The sequence below is a fragment of the Zea mays genome, chromosome 6 (genome assembly GCF_902167145.1).
Source record: "Zea mays cultivar B73 chromosome 6, Zm-B73-REFERENCE-NAM-5.0, whole genome shotgun sequence".
Taxonomy (NCBI): domain Eukaryota; kingdom Viridiplantae; phylum Streptophyta; class Magnoliopsida; order Poales; family Poaceae; genus Zea; species Zea mays.
In genome coordinates this window covers 122,475,911-122,498,700 of record NC_050101.1, presented here as the reverse complement: position 1 = coordinate 122,498,700, position 22,790 = coordinate 122,475,911, and the positions used below count along the sequence as shown (strand labels likewise).

Genomic DNA, 22,790 nt, shown 5'->3' with positions numbered 1-22,790 from the left:
AGAAGGTTGCACGGTTGCACGAAAAGTTTAGTTTGCACCAGATATATTCTAATACTAAAATGGGCAGGAAGTAACCTGACTGACATGAACTGATTGAAAGGTGTCAGAACTTAGTATGTTGCTGAACTAGTTGTGCAACGCAGGGACTGCATCGTTTCTATTCTGCTTTGAATTGCTTCACCATGATCATCAGTTCTTTATTTTCTGTATGCAACAGACCGGAGGCATCGTTGTGCTGTGCTGTCCTGGTTAGGCAGAAGAACTGGATCATGCCCGAACCAACAAGTAAATAAAACAAATAGAGAAAACAAAAAGGAAAAAAGCGCCGTTGCCGGGGATCGAACCCGGGTCACACGCGTGACAGGCGGGAATACTCACCACTATACTACAACGACTTGAATGATTACTTGCTTTTTAGAACATTAATGTGACATAAAAAGTCATCTATACAAAAGTTTGGACAGTGAAGCACGATAGCTTGATGCATGACGCCGAGCTCAGGCCAGATATGATTCGGAGACTATAATTTCTATCATGCCTGGTCCTCGACACTGATAAAATTGTCTTGTCGTGCTTGCCTGCTTTTGAATGTGTCGCAGATATACGCGCTGTTGATACGATGGACAGGAACCGGATTGGGGTTGCCTGGGAGGAGTTCCACGCCATGGTCAAGGACGACCCGCCAAGAAGCAAGATATGGCAATAATCAGTGACACGACACATCCAAGCAAACCGAGCCAGCGGAAACGCAGAAAGGCGAAGTGGGGAGCAGCGCCTGTAGTCCTCACGAACAGAAAGAGAGCCCGTGGGGGCCTGCGCGCTCACTGGCGAAGGTCTGCACGAGAGGCCCGGTTGATCGAGGGTGCGCAGTTGTATCGAATCTAGTTTAGCCAATTTTATCGAATCTGTCGTTTGGCTGGAATATGTACGAATGTAATCTTATCTTAGGAAGGAACTAAAAAAGAGAGAAGAGGATTTGTTGCTCGTGTGATTGCAAGATTGTTTGCGGGAGTGCCAGCTTCACGAAACACTGAAAGCAGATGTCCCTTTGAGGTATCAGGTATGACAGCTGTCATGGTAGCCCATAACAGATCCTCCACCATTGCCCACAACCACAACACTAAGAAAACATTTAAATGTGACATAGACGTGAATAAATAATGCATCAGCTTATACAATCATATTCGAGGCCCAAAAGTGGCGCACCCCAAGTAGCATCACAACAGTGCATTTCGTGTAACTAAATCATAATCGTCTTGCATAACTGATACAATACAGTACAAAGCTTAAGCATCGTCAATACAGAAACATGCATGGGAACGTCCCGAATAAGCTATGAAATAACAGAACGCGGCCGATTATCGCCCATGTTCTGCCAAATGGGAACCGAGCTTCAAAAATAAGGTCTTCGCGGGCGGCGGAATCTGGGGAATCTCCTGCGTCAACAAAAACAAGCAAGGCGTTGATCAACTTCACGCTCTCGTTTCAGGGAGTCAGATGCCGGGAGAGCTTAGCAAACCAGTGACAACTTACCCATAACCATAAGGACTATAACCATACGGCCTCATGTAGGGGTGGCCATGGTACGGATTGAAACCTCGACCGCGGGGTTGCTTCATCCCAGGAACGTTAGTCCTCTTCGGTGCCACCTGATGAGAATATACACGGAACGTAATAACATCAGTATGCCACCATCTGCACGAACAGTACAGGGATGCGTGCGAAATGGGATAAAGAGCTGTTCTTATTACTAAAGGAGAAGCACCAAATACCAAGATTCACACCTTGAGTTGGCGACCGTGCAACTCTGACTCGTTCAACTTGATAGCTTCCTGAACAGCTTCAACTTCCACAAATTCCACGTAAGCAAAACCTTTTGGTTGCCCAAACTTGTCAGTCAGGATTGTAACTCTGTTGACAGTTCCACAAGAATTGAAGTGCTGCTGCACTTCTTCTGGAGTGCACGCATAGTCAACCTGCAGTTGTGATTACACCAAAGGTGAACAACCAAACAGCTGACAAAATAACATATACATAGAACCTAAATTATGCAGACAACTAATGCATAATATATATTTGAAACAACTAATGAAGTAATAAGCCAGCGCATTAATAAGCTGTATCTGTACACACAGATGAAAATAATACTGGAATCAGCAGCTCCAAATATCATAAGCTGAACCATAATCCAGAACTAACTCGAATTTGTCAAGATGAGTCATTTTGATTATAAAATACATTAACTTCTTATGCTTTTAGATATGCTAGAGTTCTAAAGCTGCTCAACCAGATCTAGTGACAGAAAGTTATGTTCCAACTAATTTAATCAGCAGTGCCTCAAATTGCTTAAATGAAGCTCAAGTCAAAGATGGTTACAAAGTTTACAGATCAAAATGAATCCACATTACCACTAGCCACTGCACAACAAAGCAAATTTGCACCAAAATGACCAGTTCGATTTAAGGGCATCAGAAGCAACTTTGACTAAAGTAAACATCTACTTCCTCTTCCAGAATATATCTGAACTAAATCAATGAATCCAGCATGCCAGAAACATGTGTAATGATTTACCCTCAAAAAAGTAATATGTAGTTACGCTACACCAGCAGACTCGCTGATAACATAAGGGAAGATGGGTCCAGAGCATCATAAACATATAGGTTGTGCATTCATAAAACAAAGTAAATTACAACCAAACTCTAGCTACATTGTCACACTATAAACATGATATGCAATGAATAGAAAGCAACACAGTCCATTACTAGCACTAGACTAGTATATACTCCTCCATACCAAATTATGAGGCGTTTTGGCTTTTCTAGACAACTTTTTCTATGCACTTAAATATACACTATGTCTAGATACATAGTAAAAGCAATGCATCTAGAAAAGTCAAAACATCTCAATTGGAATGGAGGGAGTATTTTACCAATACGGATATCTATCTTCTCCAATACTGTCATGTACGGCATCCCCTACTCCAGGCGACGTCGCGCCCGCGACATACGCAGGGCAGCCGAGCATGCAGCACAGGAGGCGGCTGCCCAAACCAATTAGCCGCTAGGATTAAGGCAATAAAAGATATCTAGCCTATTATTTAGGAAGGGATTACTCCTTTCTGTTAGAAGTTATCTAGCCTATTATTTAGGAGGAGATTACCCTTATCTGTTTCAGCCGTGGGCTATATATAGATGTAATCAGCACTTGAGAAGGGAAGAAAACAATTATCCATCTCTCTCTCTATCTCCTCTCAAGCCCAGCCGCCGTAAGGGGCATAACCTTCGGTTCTGGAAGACACGGCAGGAGACTACGAACTCCGTAGTCGAGGGCCGCCTACCCTTGATCACTACGCCCTTGACAAATACATGACATGTTTAAAACATGGAAAGGAGTGTCAATAGTAGTTAGGGGGAAAACTTCCCTAGAATCCAAAGATTAAATTATTGACCTCATGTCAAGGAAAGTATTTGTCGTGGCAGTGATGACATCTATTCATCTATCATAGCACATGAGGCAGGTTTATGATTTAATACTCTACTGTGCCACGTAGCTGACATGCCAAGAAATAAAGTGAATACTTTAGGATTGTAGGGACTAGAGAACATTGACAGATCACACAAGGCTAACTAACAGATGATTCCATTTTCTTTATCTAATGGACAGCAAGGTCCACAATAAAAATTGCTTCAGTGTGAAAGAGGATTAATTTTAATGAAGTAAATAAGTTGCAAAGATGTCAAGAGTAAATCAGTTAACAGGGAGAAAACAACATAAGCAAATAAATATATCAATACACTCGGTAGAAATGAGGTTAAACTTACATGCCATTGCCAGTAAATGGCTAATGAAATCACTCCACATCAGTACCAATAATGTGCCTGACGCATTCTCTGCTGGCTACCTTGGGGGGATAATTCCTAGCCTATGACATCATTTTCTCTCTTTTTTCCCTTTTTCTATATTTTTTACTTTTCTCAAAATATTTTCTATTTTTTCTTTCTTTTTTTCAGGAACTTTCTTGGATTTTTCCTTCTTTTTTTCTTTCCCCCACTATGCTAACACTAGAACTTGTGCTGAGACTGAACCAGATGCCAAAACTTTGATAGAAAAGCTTGATGACAGCAGACTAACCTGCGACCATTGCCATTGCTCAATCAACACAAAGAAGGAAATATAGAAAAATAAATGATAAAAATGCGATCATTTGTGCCCTTGTTCAACAAAATGAATTTTATACAAATAAACTGCAAACTAATACAATCCTCATAGAAATTAGATTTCTAGTGGACCACGTAATAAACATACAATCTACTGAAAGTGGGAAAATAACAAACAATATTATATTAAAACCCCCAGATAATATTATATAGCCATTGAACTGTACACGAGTCCTCTTAATTTGCGCATAAAGAGAAGAGATAAAACTTACATTTCCAATGAATACTGACCGAGAATCCATCTCCTCTTTGTTTTCAGATGTGGTTGCATTGGGATCTACACCTACAGAAAAAGAACAATGGTTGGTTGTGTTAAATCTTAGAGAACTAACAAGTGAATAATTCTATAATTATATTACAGCATGCAATCAAACCAAGGCTAAGAACTTGCCACTTGTTTGGATAGAAGGATTGGGACCTAAATTTATAGGATTTCCTATTATCCTATAAAATCGTCAACCAAGTGCCCTTATACTAAGGACAAACTACAGAGTTCAGATAAAACAAAAAGGTTATGTTATTCAACAGAATAAAAAGCCCAATAAGCAAAAAAGGAATAACAAACATAAACTAAGATTCCGAGCCCCTAGGATACAGGGTGACAATTAAAACAAAGTGTGTGCCCAAGGTTATTAAAACGTTGAAACGCTCATGGATGAAGTTTTGACTTTTAAACGTTTAAACGTAGTTTTAAACAACATAGGAAAAATACCAATATATCATAATTTCAGACAATACCATGAAGTTAAAATACCAAAACAGAGGTTAGTGGCTTACCAAAACTTCACCCATGAGCCAGATTGGACCCAAAAGCAACTAATAGATTGAGCCCAAAAGTAGCTAATGGTCTAAAACGCATGAAACACTGTATTTTACAGTTTAGAACGCCAAAACGTGGTTTCAACCTCTAATTAGCGTTTTGACGTTTAAACGTAGTTTTAATAACACTGGTGTGCCACACTGGGTGTAGCTGAACAGAGGATAGGAAACAGAGATGTAGGGCTGTAGGCCATAATCACCCATCTCACACCAAGTCTACCAAAACAAATTTACTACCCCCAACCTGTAATAGTCCTTACCTGTACAATTGGGAATCAAACTCAGGTGCTGCACTTACATCAACAATACAACACAACAACTAATCAATGAAAGCAACTAGTCTAATCTAAACAACAACCAAATGGCTTCTGTTGCAATCATCCAACACTTAACTATTGATAAAAAAAGATGCAAGTTAAAAACAAATTTCCCAACCACTCTACTATAGATGAAATTGTAGTGTCGACGCATCAACAGAAACAGTCACCACAGCACATATATAGCTTCAAGATCCAACTCGATCAGCTAATTCCCAACTACACTGCTAAGTGCCTAAGTAGCTGCAAGCCAACGCAAATATTTTGCGCAGCGACCCTACTTGAGATGCATACCTGTATCCAGTAATCACTCACACGGGGAAAGCTGCGAACATGGGGGAAGGAGGATTCCGAACCTTGCATCTCCTTGGCAACCTTGGCCTGCATCTCGCGGAGCGCGGCGGCCTCCTCCTCCATTTCCTTGAGCCGGCGCTTCATATCGTCAAGTTCCTGCAGCTGCGCACGCGAGGGGTCAGTACCGCCGCTAGGGTTTTGGCGAATAAGCGGCGGCGGGAGGTGAAGGGGTGCCGAGCAGTACCTTGGTGGCATCGTCGCCGGCAGCCATGTCGACGTCCTCGCCGTCAACGGGAATCTCCTGGCCGTACACCTCGTGCTCCTCGTCCTCCATGGACGCAGGACGCGTGCTAACCTCGGCTGCTAGGTGTGGTTCGCAAATCCGGTTTTGGAAGGGGAGACTGATGGGGATTAGACGACTAGGGAAAGGACTCAACTATATAGAAACCCGCTGCTCACACGCAGACCCAGAAAGTTATAACATCTACTATCATCTTTTATTTTAAACTAAAATACTGTCATATGTGGATAGCTTAAGGTCTTGTTCGTTTCTGCTAGATTAGTGGGTCGAAATGATTCCTGACCGAATTACTTCTTTAATTTATATAAACTTTAATTAGGTGGAACGATTTCTGGTGCAATTCGACGCAACCTAACAAGACCTAAAGAAACTTAACGTCACAGATTCCTTTTCGATGGTAGCATGTGTTATCCATTCATGATCAAAGTTGTTGATCAAAGCAAATGAGAAAATTCAAAGCCAGGAAACCGTACAATCATTAGTAGGTATACCCGTATCGCTAATCGGAAGTAAGCTATAGCGCTACTTCTCTATTGTCGACTCTAGAGAATTTTATCTAGAAAAAATATACCTGCCAAAAAAAAACTATAATTTTATAGTCCATACGGTTTCAGGTCGAACATATTACTCATATCCATCAATATTAGCATCAAAATAATTTACCTCGCAATTAACAACCAATATAATAGTAAATAAATAAATAAATAACAAATAATTAATACAAAATAATTTTAGGTCGTTTCAAATAGTTTATATTAGCTTGAAATGTTAGAATGCGAGTATGGACATTATGTTTAGTTCCTTTAGTCTAGGGACTAAAGTTTAGTCAAATTTAGTTCTACCATGTTTGGTTGTAGAGACTAAAATTATTTAGAACGTATTAAATGACTCGTAAGAAGGCTAAAATACCATTCACATTCTTTCGTCATTAGTGCAACTGAAATAAATAAAGACCAAAATATAGAATTAATATAGTTTATTCTCTTTTAGTCACAACTTGAGAGGCTAGAGACTAATGCAAGCTTTTTCGGCTGCCATGCAGGCGTAACTTCTGCAGCTGTTCGGACTGCTGCAGCTATAATCCATAGAAACAAAATACTGTAGAAACTGCAATCACGACCGGTTAAAGCCGCAGCGAACAAACTTGTCTCACCATTTAGCTATTTAGAAACTACATGTGACTAAAATGGAGGAACTAATCTTTAGTTCCTCAAAACAAACGGAGTCGTAAGCATACCAAAATGTGCTCATCATCTAAAATTAGAAGAAAGCCAACACACATACCAAAATATGCTTGTCGGCGTTTCGACCCCGGGGGGGTCCCTGGACCGACGAGTAAATTGTCGTTGCGTGCCCTAGCCCAGATGGGTCGGCGCGAGACGGAACGCGAGGGGGGGAAGCCGGAGGGAGACAGGCGTAAAAGGGGAAACCCGCGGCCTTCGTGTTTGTCCCGCGCCCAGGTCGGGTGCGCTTGCAGTAGGGGGTTACAAGCGTCCGCGTGGGAGGGAGCGAGAGGCTTACGCGCGCGTCGTCCCGTCCTTCCCCGCGCGGCCAACCCTCTGTAAGAGGGCCCTGGACCTTCCTTTTATAGGCGTAAAGAGAGGGTCCAGGTGTACAATGGGAGATGTAGCAGTGTGCTAACGTGTCTAGCAGAGAAGAGCTAGTGCCCTAAGTACATGCCGTCGTGGCAGCCGGAGAGGTTTTGGCACCCTGTTTGTGTGATGTCGTGGTCATCGGAGGAGCGCTGGAGCCTGGTGGAAGGACAGCTGTCGGGGCTGTCGAGTCCTTGCTGACGTCTCCTTGCTTCCGTAAGGGGGCCGAGAGCCGCCGTCGTCATGGAGTATGCGGGGCGCCATCATTACTTGTTTACCGGGGCGAGCCAGATGGGACGCCGGTCTTGTTCCCCGTAGCCAGGGCTAGCTAGGGGTAGGGTAATGATGGCCCCTCCTGTGATGTGGTCGGTCCGAGCCCTGGGTAGGGCGAGGCGGAGGCTCCTCCGAGGTCGAGGTCGAGTCTGTCTTTCGAGGTCGAGGTCGAGTCCGAGCCCTGGGTCGGGCGAGGCGGAGTTCGTCGTCTTCTAGGGCCGAGGTCGAGTCCGAGCCCTGGGTCGGGCGAGGCGGAGTTCGTCGTCTTCCGGGGCCGAGCCCGAGTCCGAGCCCTGGGTCGGGCGAGACGGAGTTCGTCGTCTTCCGGGGTCGAGCCCAAGTCCGAGCCCTAGGTCGGGCGAGGCGGAGCTTCCTATGGCGCCTGAGGCCGGACTTGGCCGCTGTCAGCCTCACTCTGTCGAGTGGCACAGCAGTCGGAGCGACGCGGGCGGAGCTGTCTTCTTGTTAGACTGGTCAGTGGAGCGGCGAAGTGACTGCGGTCACTTCGGCTCAGTCGACTGAAGGGCGTGCGTCAGGATAAGGTGTCAGGCCACCTTTGCATTAAATGCTCCTGCGATACGGTCGGTCGTCGTGGCGATTTGGCCAAGGTTGCTTCTAGGCGAAGACCGGACCTCGGGCGAGCCGAAGGTGTGTCCGTTGCTTGAGGGGGCCCTCGGGCGAGACGTAGATCCTTGAGAGCACCTAGAGGGGGGTGAATAGGTGATCCTGTAAAACTTGAAACTTAATGCCACAAAAACTGATTAGGAGTTAGCGCAAGAATGCCAAGTGGCTAGAGAAGAGTCTTTGCAAGACACGATAACCACAAGAAGATCAATCACAGATAGACACAGTGGTTTATCTCGTGGTTTGGCCAAGTCCAACACTTGCCTAGTCCACGTTGTGGCGCCCCAACGGACGAGGGTTGCAATCAACCTCTCTCAAGCGGTCCAAGGACCTACTTGAATACCACGGTGTTTTGCTTTACTTTTCTATATCCCGTTTGCGAGGAGTCTCCACAACTTGGAGCCTCTCGCCCTTACACTTTGATGATCACAAAGAAGCATGGAGTAAGGGAGGGATGAGCAACACACTCAAGACAAGAAATCACAGCAACACCACGCACCCAAGTCGCAACAAGAGCTCACAACACAACTCAATGAGTTCACAACTCAACTAGAGCTCTAATTGCTATTGCAAGGAATCAAAAGCGCGGAATCGATGTCTTAGTGCTTAGGAATGCTTAGATAATTCTTGATGTACTCCTCCATGCGCCTAGGGGTCCCTTTTATAGCCCCAAGGTAGCTAGGAGCCTTTGAGTGCATTCCAGGAAGGCAATTCTTGCCTTCTGTCGCCTGGCGCACCGGACAGTCCGGTGCACCACCGGACACTGTCCGGTGCGGATTTCTTTCCTTCTTTGGCGAAGCCGACCGTTGGCGTCTTGGAGCCGTTGGCGCACCGGACACTGTCCGGTGCCCCCTTCTAGCCGTTGGCTCGGCCACGCGTCGCGCCCGGATTAAGCGGCCGACCGTTGGCCCGGCGACCATTGGCTCACCGGACACTGTCCGGTGCACACCGGACAGTCCAGTGAATTATAGCCGTACGCCGTTAATTTCTTCCCGAGAGCAGCAAGTTCGCCTGAGCCAGTCTGGCGCACCGGACACTGTCCGGTGCACCACCGGACAGTCCGGTGCACCCAGACAGAGCTGGCTTTGGCTGAACAAGGTCATCTCTTCTCCAATTAGATCTCTCCTGTTTCCAGCACTTAGACACAATGCATTAGTCTCTAAAACAATGTACTAAGTCTGAGAAACATACCTTTATACTTGATTTGTACTTTGTCCACCATTTGACACTTAGGCACTTGTATTTGACAGTAAATCACCAAAACACTTAGAAATGGCCGAAGGGCACTTTTCCCTTTCAATCTCCCCCTTTTTGGTGATTTATGCCAACACAACATAAAGCAAGTAGAACAAGTACAAAATCAATTCAAATAAGAACTCAAATTTGTTTTGAATCAAATTTGGCATATATGGATCATTCTTTGCCACCACTTGGTTTGTTTTTGCAAATCAACCTCAACTTCCTATCTCTAAGTCAAAAACACTTGTTGAGACATAGCAAGATGTCGGCGTTTCGAGACCGGGGGGTCCCTGGGCCGACGAGTGAAATGTCGCTGCGTGCCCCAGCCCAGATGGGTCGGCGCGAGGCCGAGCGCGAAGGGGGGAAAAGGCGGCCGGAGACGGGCGTGAGAGAGGTGGAAATCCCGCGGCCTTCGTGTTCGTCCCGCGCCCAGGTCGGGTGTGCTTGCAGTAGGGGGTTACAAGCGTCCACGCGGGAGAGGGAGCGAGTGGCCTCACGCGAGCGTCTGTCCCGTCCTCTTCCCCGCGCGGCCAACCCTATGTAAGAGGGCCCTGGTCCTTCCTTTTATAGGCGTAAGGAGAGGATCCAGGTGTACAATGAGGGTGTAGCAGAGTGCTAACGTGTCTAGCGGAGGAGAGCTAGCGCCCTAAGTACATGCCATCGTGGCAGCCGGAGAGGTTTTGGCACCCGGTTCGTGTGGTGTCGTGGCCGTCGGAGGAGCGCTGAAGCCTGGCGAAAGGACAGCTGTCGGGGCTGTCGAGTCCTTGCTGACGTCCTCTTGCTTCCGTAAGGGAGCTGAGAGCCGCCATCGTCATAGAGCGTGCGGGGCGCCATCATTACTTTGTCTGGCGGAGCGAGCCAGATGGGACGTCGGTCTTGTTTCCCGTAGCCTGAGTCAGCTTGGGGTAGGGTAATGATGGCGCCTCCTGTTGACGTGGCCGGTCTGCGCCCTAGGTTGGGCGATGTGGAGGCTCCTCCGAGGTCGAGGTCGAGTCTGTCTTCCGTGGCCGAGGTCGAGTCCGGGCCCCTGGGTCAGGCGAGGCGGAGACCATCGGCTGAGGCCAGGGCTGAGTCCGAGCCCTGGGGTCAGGCGAAGCGGAGTTCGTCGTCTTCCGGGGCTGAGCCCGAGTCCGAGCCCTGGGTCGGGCGGAACGGAGTTCGCCGTCTTCCGGGGCTGAGCCCAAGTCCGAGCCCTGGGTCGGGCGGAGCGGAGTTCGCCGTCTTCCGGGGCTGAGCCCAAGTCCGAGCCCTGGGTCGGGCGGAGCAGAGTTCGCCATCTTCCGGGGCTAAGCCCGATTCCGAGCCCTGGGTCGGGCGGAGCGGAGTTCGCCGTCTTCCGGGGCTGAGCCCAAGTCCGAGCCCTGGGTCTGGCGAAGCGGAGCTTCCTATGGTGCCTAAGGTCGGGCCTGACTGCTTGTCAGCCTCACTCTGTCAAGTGGCACAGCAGTCGGAGCGGCGCAGGCGACGCTGTCCTTCTGTCAGGCCGGTCAGTGGAGCGGCGAAGTGACTGCGGTCACTTCAGCTCTGCTGACTGAAGGGCGCGCGTCAGGATAAAGGTGTCAGGCCACCTTTGCATTAAATGCTCCTGCGATTTGGTCGGTTGGCGCGGCGATTTGGTCAGGGTTGCTTCTTGGCGAAGACAGGGCCTCGGGCGAGCCGGAAGTATGTTCGTCGCTGGAGGGGGGCCTCGGGCGAGACGGAGATCCTCCGGGGTCGGCTGCCCTTGCCCGAGGCTAGGCTCGGGCGAGGCGTGATCGAGACCCTCGAATGGACCGATCCCTGACTTAATCGCACCCATCAAGCCTTTGCAGCTTTGTGCTGATGGGGGTTACCAGCTGAGAATTAGGAGTCTTGAGGGTACCCCTAATTATGGTCCCCGACAGTAGCCCCCGAGCCTCGAAGGGAGTGTTAACACTCGCTTGGAGGCTTTTGTCGCACTTTTTTGCAAGGGGACCAGCCTCTCTCAGTTGTGTTTTGTTCCGGTGGGTGAGCGCGAGCGCACCCGCCGGGTGTAGCCCCCGAGGCCTCGGAGGAGTGGTTTGACTCCTCCGAGGTCTTAATGCCTCTCGCAATGCTTCGGCTGGCCTGGTTATTCTCTCATGCGAGCTGGCCGTAGCCCGGGTGCACGGTCGGGTCCCAAGTTCTCGGGCTGGTATGTTGACGCTGTCAACGGTTTGGCCGGAGCCGGGTTTGCGAGAGCAGCCCCCGAGCCTCCGCACAGGGCAAGAGGACTGTCAGGGACAGACTCGACTTTTTTACATATGCCCCTGCGTCGCCTTTTCGCAAGGGGGAGGGGGGCAAACGCCATGTTGCCCTCGGAGGGCGCCGAACATGGTGTCTCCGGTGAGCTGCTGGCGGGTAATCCGAGCGGACGTCCGTGCCCCATTTGTTAGGGGTCGGCTAGAGGCCCAGAGGCGCGCCCAAAAGTACCTGCGGGTGATCTGCCGGACCCGGTCCCCTGTCGACGGAGTCCGAGGGCTCGATGCCTCCCTCTGATGGGATTCTGTTACAAGATCGTTCCCGCTGGTCTCGGAAATGTCCTAGGGTACCTCGGGAGCGCAGCCCGAGCCTTGGTTATGTATCGAACGTACCCATGGTCATCCCTCGCTTTGTGTCTGAGGCGGCTATGAACCCTTCGGGGGCCAGCCTTCGAACCCCTGATCAGTAGTGGGCGCGGAGCCCGAGTGGCCTGAGGCGGCCGTTGAACCCTTCCGAGGGGCCAGCCTTCGAACCTCTGACCAGTAGTGGGTGTGGAGCCCACGCGCTCTTAGGCGGCTGTTAAACCCCTCCGAGGGGCCAGCCTTCGAACCTCTGATCAGTAGGGAGGCTCGGAGCCTGTTTCCTTCACGGAGAAGGATCCTTTTCGGGGTATCCCCCTTTCCCGGTCCCTGTTGTAAGAGAGAGAAAGAGGAAAAAGGAAAAGGATACGAAATCGAATGACGTGGCGTACCTTTTTTGACGCGGTCATTATGGCGAAGGCGAAGCGTCGCTCGCTTCCCCTGCCAGAGGCGCCGCCTTTCCCGCCGCGGAGTTAATGCGACGGGGCGAGTGGTTCGCGGGGCGGCCGTTGCGCGTGCGCGAGTCGTTCGAGGAACGGGACACGGGCGCGCCGTCTTCACACCGTGAGAGAGGGTTCTCTCACTGCCCCAGGATGGGACGTAAGTCTGGCTGACGATGTGACCGCTGCTCCCGCCCGCCTGCCACCGCCATTACTGCCGGCCCATTTTTGGCCGCATTGACCGTCGCGCCAGGCTGGCGCTGCTGGGTCGCGCGCTGGGTCACCTCGAGTCGCGGTACTGATTCCGCAATCGAGGAGGCGCGGTGGTGGCGCGAGTGGCGGTGCAGTTGCTTGCACGTAGCGACCGGCGCGCCGGTTGCATGACGCGTGGGCGTGGGCTTCCATGCTGGACGCGTTGGAAGTCGGAGAGGTGTGCCCACTTGGCGCGGTTGCATGCCGCCTGCATGGCCGCCCGCCCTTTCGCCCGCTGGTCTGGGCAAAAGTAGAGGATTGCTTGTAACCGCTGGGCGGTTGCATGCATCGCGCGTGGTGGTTTGGCTTCTTCTGCTCTGGGCCAACTTGCATGACGCGTGGGACTCAGCGTCCGCGCCGTAGGGGGAGGACCTTGGAGCGTGTTGGAGAAGACTCAGCCCACGACGGCTGGGGACGCAAGTAGGGAGAGTCGCCTTTAAAAGGAGGGTGACCCCCTTGAAAGGCGACCATGTCTTCGCGCTCCCTTATGCATCGCGTCTTTCCTCCCTCCGAGCCCCCGGATGGGGGATGCCCGCAGTCCTTCCGCCTTGTCGTTGGAGGGACGCAACTCCGTGGGAGTCAGTACCTTTCAGCCATCGTTCGGCTTCAAGGATTTTCATCATGCAGCCCGGCTGCACCCCTCCACCGGTGGTCACCCAAGACGGTGACCTCCAGTTTGATGGCGGGGGAAAGCAAGCCGGGCTGCGGCCTCTGCCCCTCCCTCAGCCTCAAAGATTTTCATCATCAGTGCTGGGGAGGGGAGTGTGCCGAGTTGGGGTCGGCCCCTGCGTGGGCGGTGGCCCGCTCCTTCCCTCAGTGATCGGGGGGAAGGGCGTTCGCCGTTCGTGGCGCCGGCAGCTGCCGCGTGCCCGGCTCTCGGACCCGAGTGGCTTCGGAGCCGCTCCCGGCGCCGCCTTCTGCCACGGCAGTTGGAAGAGGTTCTTCCGCCGACGAGATAGCCGGGGCCGCCCCACGAACCGACCTCCAACTCTAGGGCCTTCTGCCCGTCCTTGCCTCACGAGTTTGGGCACGGGCGGGGGCCTCCTGGCAGCAGCATCTGCCCTGAGGTCATCGCTGCTGCTGTTCGGCCCCCCGGAGCAGAAAGTCGTCGTCGTCGCCGCTGCTGGAGCGGGTGACGGCGTGTCGTTCGTTGGTCTTCTGTTGCTCCGCAGGCCCCCCTGATCGAGTGGGGTTGTTCGTACCTGTGGAGGTGGAACCGGAGTTCCGTTTGTAATGGCACCTTGAGTGCCGGTCTTTTGTTCATTGTGGCTGTCGGGGCCTGAACGTGTATGTATTTTTGGCGCGGAGCCGTGTTTTTTCCTCATTTTCGAGCACTAAGACTCGCCTGTTGGTTGTCTGAACCGCTTCACCAAGCGTGAGTCGCCCCGTGCAAAGGTGACGAGTGAGGTATCCATATCCTGGAGGCGTAGGAGTCCCTCGGCTCGGTCGGCCTTGCTGTCCGAGGCTTCTCTTGCTTAGTTAAAGGAACCCCTCGGCCGCTCTTCGATGAGCCGAGGCCAGGGGTAGCGGTGTCAGCACGGATAGAGGCAGAGTTGGCTCGAAAAGAAGACTTGGTCGGCCGGAGCCTGGCCGGGTCGTCCGTTAGCGGGACCGACGCCAGAGTCGATCTGACGAGGCCTCGGGCCGGGCTGATGTCTTCGGGGGACAGCTGGCCGAGGCCTCGGGGTGACCAGCCGAGCCGCCTGCTCGAGCCGGATTCTTGGAGGAGACCCAGGCGGCGATGGCCTAGGCGTGATGATGAAGTCGTCCTTCAGAGTGGAGATCCTCGAACCACGTCGCCGTTGGAGGCTAGGTCAGACCTCGCCGAAGGTGTAGTCGACGCCGAGGGTGCTGCTGCTCCCTTCAGCCGTCAAGATCCAAGCCTGCAGGATCGGATTATCTTGTAGTGTGTGTTTTCTGCGGCCGCCGAGGCCCAAACACACCCTCGCCGTGTTGTAAAGATGCGTTTCTTTTCCTCTTGTTTCGAGTATCTGGACTCTTTCGTCGGCGACAGAATTGTCTGTACGAGCGAGAGTTGCTTTTCATGGAAGGTGATGAGTGAGGTATCCGTATCCCGGAGGCGTAGGAATCCCTCGGCTCGGTCGGCCTTACCGCTTACGCGCACTCTTGCCTGTCCATAGGGTTCTATCACCGACGCAGTCGAGAAGGCTCGAAGAATCGCTTCGGCAGAGGAGCTTTCGAACGTGAAGACTTGTTCGGTCCGCGGAATCACTTATCCGAACGTGAGTTACTTATCGCAGAAGGTGATGAGTGAGGTATCCGTATCCCGGAGGCGTAGGAGTCCCTCGGCTCGGTCAGCCTTGGCTGCTTACGTGTACTCCGTCGTTTTCAGGATCCACTTTCGAAGTAGTCGAAAAGCACGAAAGACATTCTGGCAGAAAGGATCTTTTTTCGAGGAAAATTTCGACGCAGAGGGGGTTCCCTCCTTTTAGCCCCTGAGGGAGGGTCGGGCTTTGCCGAGGCAAGGCTGACCCTTCCTTGATGACTAAACTTTGCGTGGGAGCGAGGTATATGAACAACTTGAAAACATCTTAAGGGTAGAAGTGACGTAGCTGTTGGATGTTCCAAGCGTTGCTGTAGACCTCGCCTTGACTGTTGGCCAGCTTGTACGTTCCGGGCTTCAGAACTTTGGCGATGACGAACGACCCTTCCCAGGGAGGCGTGAGCTTGTGCCGCCCTCGGGCGTCCTGTCGCAGCCGAAGCACCAGGTCGCCCACCTGGAGGTCTCGGGACCGGACCCCTCGGGCATGGTAGCGTCGCATGGACTGCTGGTACCGCGCCGAGTGTAGTAAGGCCTTGTCCCGTGCCTCTTCCAGCTGGTCCAGCGAGTCTTCTCGATTAGCTTGGTTGCTTTGGTCAGCATAGGCCCTCGTCCTCGGGGAACCGTATTCTAAGTCTATGGGCAAGATGGCCTCGGCCCCATAGACTAGAAAGAACGGCGTGAAGCCCGTGGCTCGGCTCGGTGTTGTCCTCAGACTCCAGACCACCGAGGGGAGTTCCTTCATCCATCGCTTGCCGAACTTGTTGAGGTTGTTGTAGATCTGAGGCTTGAGTCCTTGTAGAATCATGCCGTTGGCACGCTCTACTCGTTCATTCGTCATGGGGTGAGCCACGGCGGCCCAGTCCACCCGGATGTGGTGATCCTCGCAGAAGTCCAGGAACTTTCTGCCGGTGAACTGGGTGCCGTTGTCGGTGATGATGGAGTTCGGGACCCCGAAACGATGGATGATGTTGGTGAAGAACGCCACCGCCTGCTCGGACCTGATGCTGTTTAGGGGTCGGACCTCGATCCACTTAGAGAATTTGTCGATGGCGACCAACAGGTGCGTGTAGCCCCCGGGTGCCTTCTGCAAGGGGCCGACGAGGTCCAGACCCCACACGGCAAAAGGCCAAGTGATGGGTATCGTCTGCAGAGCCTGAGCAGGCAGGTGGGTCTGCCTTGCGTAGAACTGACACCCTTCGCAGGTGCGGACAATTCTAGTGGCGTCGGCCACCGCCGTCGGCCAGTAGGAACCTTGTCGGAAGGCGTTTCCTACAAGGGCTCGAGGTGTTGCGTGATGGCCGCAAGCCCCCGAGTGTATCTCTTGTAGGAGCTCCTGGCCTTCGGCGATGGAGATGCATCGCTGGAGGACGCCTGAGGGGCTACGGTGGTAGAGCTCCTTCCCATCTCCCAGCAAGACGAATGACTTGGTGCGCCGCGCCAACCGCCGAGCTTTGGCTCGGTCGAGGGGTAGCTCTCCTCGGTGGAGATATTGCAGGTACGGGGTCTGCCAGTTTTGATTAGGCGTGACCCCGCTTCGCTCCTCCTCGACGCGCAGTGCCTCACCCTCGGGGGCCGAGGGTACCTCAGACCGAGCTGAGGGTGCCTCGGGCCGAGCCGAGGGTGCCTCGGACTGAGCCGAGGGTACCTCGGGCTAGGCCGAGGGTACCTCGGGCTCGGGCGTGTCGTCGATCTTGACGGAGGGTTGATGCAGGTCTCAGGAGAAGACGTCCGGGGGAACCGTTGTTCGCCCCGAGGCTATTTTAGCCAGCTCGTCCGCAGTCTTGTTGTAGCGCCGGGCGATGTGGTGTAGCTCGAGCCCGTAGAACTTGTCTTCCAGGCGCCGAACCTCATCACAGTAGGCCTCCATCTTTGGGTCGCGGCAGTGGGAGTTCTTCATGACTTGGTCGATGACGAGCTGCGAGTCACCGCGAGCGTCGAGGCGTCGGACCCCTAGCTCGATGGCGATCCGCAACCCGTTGACCAGAGCCTCGTACTCAGCCACATTGTTGGACGCCGGGAAATGGAGGCGTAGCACGTAGCGTAGGTGCTTCCCGAGGGGCGAGATGAAGAGTAGGCCTGCGCCGGCTCCTGTCTTCATCAGCGACCCGTCGAAGAACATGGTCCAGAGCTCCGGTTGGATCGGAGCTATTGGGAGCTAGGTGTCGACCCATTCAGCCACGAAGTCCGCCAAGACCTGGGACTTGATGGCCTTCCGAGGGGCGAATGAGATTGTTTCGCCCATGATTTCCACCGCCCACTTTGCGATTCTACCCGAGGCCTCTCGGCACTGGATAATCTCCCCCATGGGGAAGGATGACACCACAGTTACCGGATGAGACTCAAAGTAGTGTCGTAGCTTCCGCCGCGTCAGGATCACCGCGTATAGCAGCTTCTGAACTTGTGGGTAGCGGATTTTGGTCTCGGATAGTATCTCGCTGACGAAGTAGACTGGCCTCTGGACGGGCAATGTATGCCCCTCTTCTCGTCTCTCAACCACAATCGCGGCGCTAACCACCTAAGTGGTCGCGGCAACGTAGATGAAGAGGGTTTCTCCGGCAGCGGGGGGCACCAAGATGGGCGCATTCGTGAGGAGCGCCTTCAGGTTCCCGAGGGCTTCCTCGGCCTCAGGGTCCAAGTGAAGCACTCGGCCTTCCTTAAGAGGCGGTACAGAGGCAGGCCTCTTTCGCCGAGGCGTGAGATGAAGCGGCTCAGAGCCGCAAGACATCCCATGACTCTCTGTACGCCTTTTAAGTCCTTGATGGGCCCCATGCTGGTGATGGCTGCGATCTTCTCTGGGTTGGCTTCGATGCCCCGCTCGGAGACGATGAACCCCAAGAGCATGCCTTGGGGCACCCCGAAGACACACTTTTCGGGATTGAGCTTCACGCCTTTCGCCTTGAGACATCAGAATGTCACTTCAAGGTCAAAAAGGAGGTCGAAGGCTTTCCTTGTCTTGACTATGATGTCATCGACGTAGGCCTCGACCGTCCGGCCAATGTGTTGGCCGAACACATGGTTCATGCACCGCTGGTACGTCGTGCCCGCATTCCTCAAGCCGAACGGCATGGTGACATAGCAGTACATGCCGAAGGGCGTGATGAAAGAAGTCGCAAGCTGGTCGGACTCCTTCATCCTGATTTGGTGATACCCTGAGTAGGCATCGAGGAAAGACAGGGTTTCGCACCCAGCAGTGGAATCCACGATTTGATCGATGCGAGGCAGAGGGTAGGGAACCTTCGAACATGCTTTGTTTAGACCAGTGTAGTCTACACACATCCGCCATTTCCCTCCTTTCTTTCTCACAAGCACAGGGTTGGCAAGCCATTCGGGATGGAATACCTCTTTGATGAACCCTGCCGCCATTAGCTTGTGGATCTCCTCGCCTATGACTCTGCGCTTTTCTTCGTCGAATCGGCGCAGAGGCTGCTTGACGGGTCGGGCTCCGGCTCGGATGTCCAGCGAGTGCTCGGCGACATCCATCGGTATGCCAGGCATGTCCGAGGGACTCCACGCGAAGACGTCGGCGTTCGCGCGGAGAAAGTCGACGAGCACTGCTTCCTATTTGGGATCAAGCTCGGAGCCGATCCGGATCTGCTTGGAGGCGTCGCTGCTGGGGTTGAGGGGGACGGACTTAACCGTCTCCGCTGGCTCGAAGTTGCCGGCGTGACGCTTCACGTCTGGCACCTCCTTAGAGAGGCTCTCCAGGTCGGCGATGAGGGCCTCGGATTCGGCGAGGGCCTCAGCGTACTCCACGCACTCCACGTCGCATTCGAACGCGTGTTTGTACGTGGGGCCGACGGTGATGACCCCGTTGGGGCCCGACATCTTGAGCTTGAGGTAGGTGTAGTTGGGGACGGCCATGAACTTCGCGTAGCATGGCCTCCCCAATACTGCGTGGTAGGTTCCTCGAAACCCGACCACCTCGAACATGAGGGTCTCCCTTCGGAAGTTGGAGGGCGTTCCGAAGCAGACGGGAAGGTCGAGTTGTCCGAGGGGCTGGACGCGCTTCCCGGGGATGATCCCGTGGAAAGGCGCAGCGCCTGCCTGGACCGAGGACAGATCAACACGCAGGAGCCCGAGGGTCTCGGCGTAGATGATGTTGAGGCTGCTGCCTCCGTCCATGAGGACCTTGTGAGCCTAACGTCGCCGATGACGGGGTCGACGACGAGCGGGTATTTCCCCGGGCTCGGCACGTGGTCGGGGTGGTCGGCCTGGTCGAAGGTGATGGGCTTGTCGGACCAGTCTAGGTAGACTGGCGTCGCCACCTTCACCGAATAGACCTCCCGACGCTCTTGCTTGCGGTGCCGAGCCGAGGCGTTCGCCGCTTGCCCACCGTAGATCATGAAGCAGTCGCGGACCTCAGGGAACTCTCCTACCTGGTGATCTTCCTTCTTGTCGTCGTCGCGAGCCCTGCCACCCTCCGCGGGTGGCCCGGCCCTGTGGAAGTGGCGCCGAAGCATGGCGCACTCCTCAAGGGTGTGCTTGACGGGCCTCTGGTGATAGGGGCACGACTCCTTGAGCATCTTGTCGAAGAGGTTGGCACCTCCGGGGGGTTTCCGAGGGTTCTTGTACTCGGCGGCGGCGACAAGGTCCGCGTCGGCGGCGTCGCGTTTCGCTTGCGACTTCTTCTTGCCCTTCTTCTTGGCACCGCGCTGAGTTGACGCCTCGAGGGCATCTTCCGGTGGGCGGCCCGGGGGCTACTTGTCCTTCCGGAAGATAGTCCTCAACCGCCTCCTGGCCAGAGGCGAACTTGGTGGCGATGTCCATCAGCTCGCTCGCCCTGGTGGGGGTCTTGCGACCCAGCTTGCTCACCAGGTCGCGGCAGGTGGTGCCGGCGAGGAACGCGCCGATGACATCCGAATCGGTGATGTTGGGCAGCTCGGTGCGCTGCTTCGAGAATCGCCGGATGTAGTCCCGGAGAGACTCTCCCGGCTGCTGCCGGTAGCTTCGGAGGTCCCAGGAGTTTCCAGGGCGTACGTATGTGCCCTGGAAATTGCCGACGAAGGCTTGGACCAGGTCGTCCCAGTTGGAGATCTGCCCCGGAGGCAGGTGCTCCAACCAGGCGCGAGCGGTGTCAGAGAGGAACAGGGGGAGGTTGCGGATGATGAGGTTGTCATCGTCCGTTCCACCCAGTTGGCAGGCCAGCCGGTAGTCCGTGAGCCACAGTTCTGGTCTCGTCTCCCCCGAGTACTTTGTGATAGTAGTCGGGGGTCGGAACCGGGTCGGGAACGGCGCCCGTCGTATGGCGCGGCTGAAAGCCTGCGGACCGGGTGGTTCGGGCGAGGGACTCCGATCCTCCCCGTTGTCGTAGCGTCCTCCACGCCTGGGGTGGTAGCCTCGGCGCACCCTCTCGTCGAGGTGGGCCCGACGGTCGCGGTGATGGTGCTCGTTGCCGAGGCGTCCCGGGGCCGCAAGCGCTATGTTGCGCGTGCGCCCGGTGTGGACCGAGGCTTCCCGCATGAATCGGGAAGTCGCGGCGCGATGTTCCGAGGGGTATCCCTGCCTTCGGGAGGCGGAGCTTTCGGCCCGTCGGACCGCGGCGCCCTCCAGGAGATTCTTGAGCTCTCCCTGGATTCACCGCCCCTCGGTGGTTGATGGCTCCGGCATCACGCGGAGAAGCATTGCCGCTGCAGCCAAGTTCTGGCCGACCCCACGGGAAGCGGGTGGCGGCCTTACCTGACATCGTCGGCGATGCGGTGCTGGATACCCTAGGGTAGATGACGCATTTCTCCGGCCGGAGGCTGGCCCGCCCATTCCTGCCCGACGTCCCGGCGGATCGGCTCAAGTGCTCCTGCTGCCTCGTCGAGCCTGGCCTGCACCCCGCGGATTTGCTCAAGCTGTGGGTCATGACCCCCCGCCTGAACGGGGACCACAGCTAGCTCCCGTAGGATGTCAACGCGAGGCACAGGCCTAGGGAGATCACCGTTCTCCGGCATACTGAGATGGTTGCCTTCGGAGAGACCCCCTAGATCGACGTGGAAACGTTCACGACTTGGGCCGCAGTCCTCGTCGCCGAGGCTGCGGCTACCGTCGGAACAGTCGGAAAGGCAGTAGTCGCATGCGGTCATGAAGTCCCGCATGGCACTGGGGTTACCAAGTGCGGAGAAATCCCAACAGAAGTCGGGCTCGTCATATTCCTCGGACCTCGAGGGCCCGCAGGTCGAGACGTCCGTCAGCCGGTCCCAGGGTGACCGCATACGATACCCTAGAGGGTTTGGACTCGCCTCTACGAGAGCGTCCGCCAAAGCGAAGCCGCTTGGCGGGTCGAGGCTGAATCCAAGGGGCGTGAGATAGGAATTGGTCGGTACCTCTTGGTCGACGGGCGGTGATGAAGTCACGTCAGGGACTGACTGCATCGTTGTCTCAGGTACGATGGTGACGCCCAGCAAGCCTTTCGCGAGCGTGCTGGCGTCGTCCGTTTGCTCGGAATTGGCGTGTTGCGGGGAGACGGCGCTCGTCTTCGTCTCAAACGCGAGGTCGATGCCCGATGCGCCCCCCGTTGGGGCGCCGGCGCCGTCGACTTGCTCGACAGCCGACGAGGGGTCGCCTCCTGCTTGGCCTTGGTTGCCCCGCCTCCTCCTCCGTCGGCGGGGGAGAGGGCAGGGTGAGCTCGAATGTTGTTCTTCCACCACGCGGGGAAGACGTCGTCGATTCCACCGCCGGCGGGCGGGCTGTCGGCCGCCATTGTCGCTGTCGCACGGCGAGGGAAAGAGTATCATGTTGTAGCTGCCGTCGAGGGACATGAACTCAAGACTCCTGAAACGGAGCACCGTCCCAGGCTAGAGAGGTTGCTGGAGACTGCCCATCTAGAGCTTGATGGGAAGCTGTTCGTCAACACGCAGCTGGCCCCTACCTGGTGCGCCAACTATCGGCGTTTCGAGACCGGGGGGTCCCTGGGCCGACGAGTGAAATGTCGTCGCATGCCCCAGCCTAGATGGGTCGGCGCGAGGCCGAGCGCGAAGGGGGGAAAAGGCGGCCGGAGACGGGCGTGAGAGAGGTGGAAATCCCGCGGCCTTCGTGTTCGTCCCGCGCCCAGGTCGGGTGCGCTTGCAGTAGGGGGTTACAAGCGTCCACGCGGGAGAGGGAGCGAGCGGCCTCACGCGAGCGCCTGTCCCGTCCTCTTCCCCGCGTGGCCAACCCTCTGTAAGAGGGCCCTGGTCCTTCCTTTTATAGGCGTAAGGAGAGGATCCAGGTGTACAATGGGGGTGTAGCAGAGTGCTAACGTGTCTAGCGGAGGAGAGCTAGCGCCCTAAGTACATGCCATCGTGGCAGCCGGAGAGGTTTTGGCACCCGGTTCGTGTGGTGTCGTGGCCGTCGGAGGAGCGCTGAAGCCTGGCGGAAGGACAGCTGTCGGGGCTGTCGAGTCCTTGCTGACGTCCTCTTGCTTCCGTAAGGGGGCTGAGAGCCGCCATCGTCATAGAGCGTGCGGGGCGCCATCATTACTTTGTCTGGCGGAGCGAGCTAGATGGGACGCCGGTCTTGTTTCCCGTAGCCTGAGTCAGCTTGGGGTAGGGTAATGATGGCGCCTCCTGTTGACGTGGCCGGTCCGCGCCCTAGGTTGGGCGATGTGGAGGCTCCTC

General features: G+C 54.5%; 1 protein-coding gene and 1 non-coding gene across 2 annotated transcripts; both read right to left on the bottom strand.

Annotated features, from left to right (window-relative positions):
* Window positions 1-323: 323 nt before the first annotated feature.
* Window positions 324-395, bottom strand: TRNAD-GUC (transfer RNA aspartic acid (anticodon GUC)). Its single transcript has one exon. It is a non-coding gene; the product is annotated as a tRNA-Asp (tRNA).
* Window positions 396-1,121: 726 nt separating this feature from the next.
* LOC100285979 (polyadenylate-binding protein 2) lies at window positions 1,122-6,126 on the bottom strand. The gene is made up of 6 exons (NM_001158868.2): window positions 5,892-6,126; window positions 5,710-5,809; window positions 4,430-4,500; window positions 1,785-1,976; window positions 1,534-1,649; window positions 1,122-1,436 (listed from the first exon to the last, which is right to left on the bottom strand). The coding sequence occupies exons 1-6, from the start codon at window positions 5,979-5,981 to the stop codon at window positions 1,394-1,396; spliced, it is 612 nt and encodes a 203-aa protein (NP_001152340.2). The 5' UTR covers window positions 5,982-6,126; the 3' UTR covers window positions 1,122-1,393.
* Window positions 6,127-22,790: the final 16,664 nt, after the last annotated feature.

What these genes read in the sequence shown, in the direction of transcription:
- LOC100285979 (NM_001158868.2), bottom strand. Translation starts at nt 5,981, where the DNA reads ATGGAGGACGAGGAGCACGAGGTGTACGGCCAGGAGATTCCCGTTGAC. An exon ending in GGTTGCCAAGGAGATGCAAG is followed by an intron (nt 4,501 to 5,709) that starts GTTCGGAATCCT and finishes CTTTTTCTGTAG; the next exon opens with GTGTAGATCCCAATGCAACC. An exon ending in GGTCAGTATTCATTGGAAAT is followed by an intron (nt 1,977 to 4,429) that starts GTAAGTTTTATC and finishes TCACAACTGCAG; the next exon opens with GTTGACTATGCGTGCACTCC.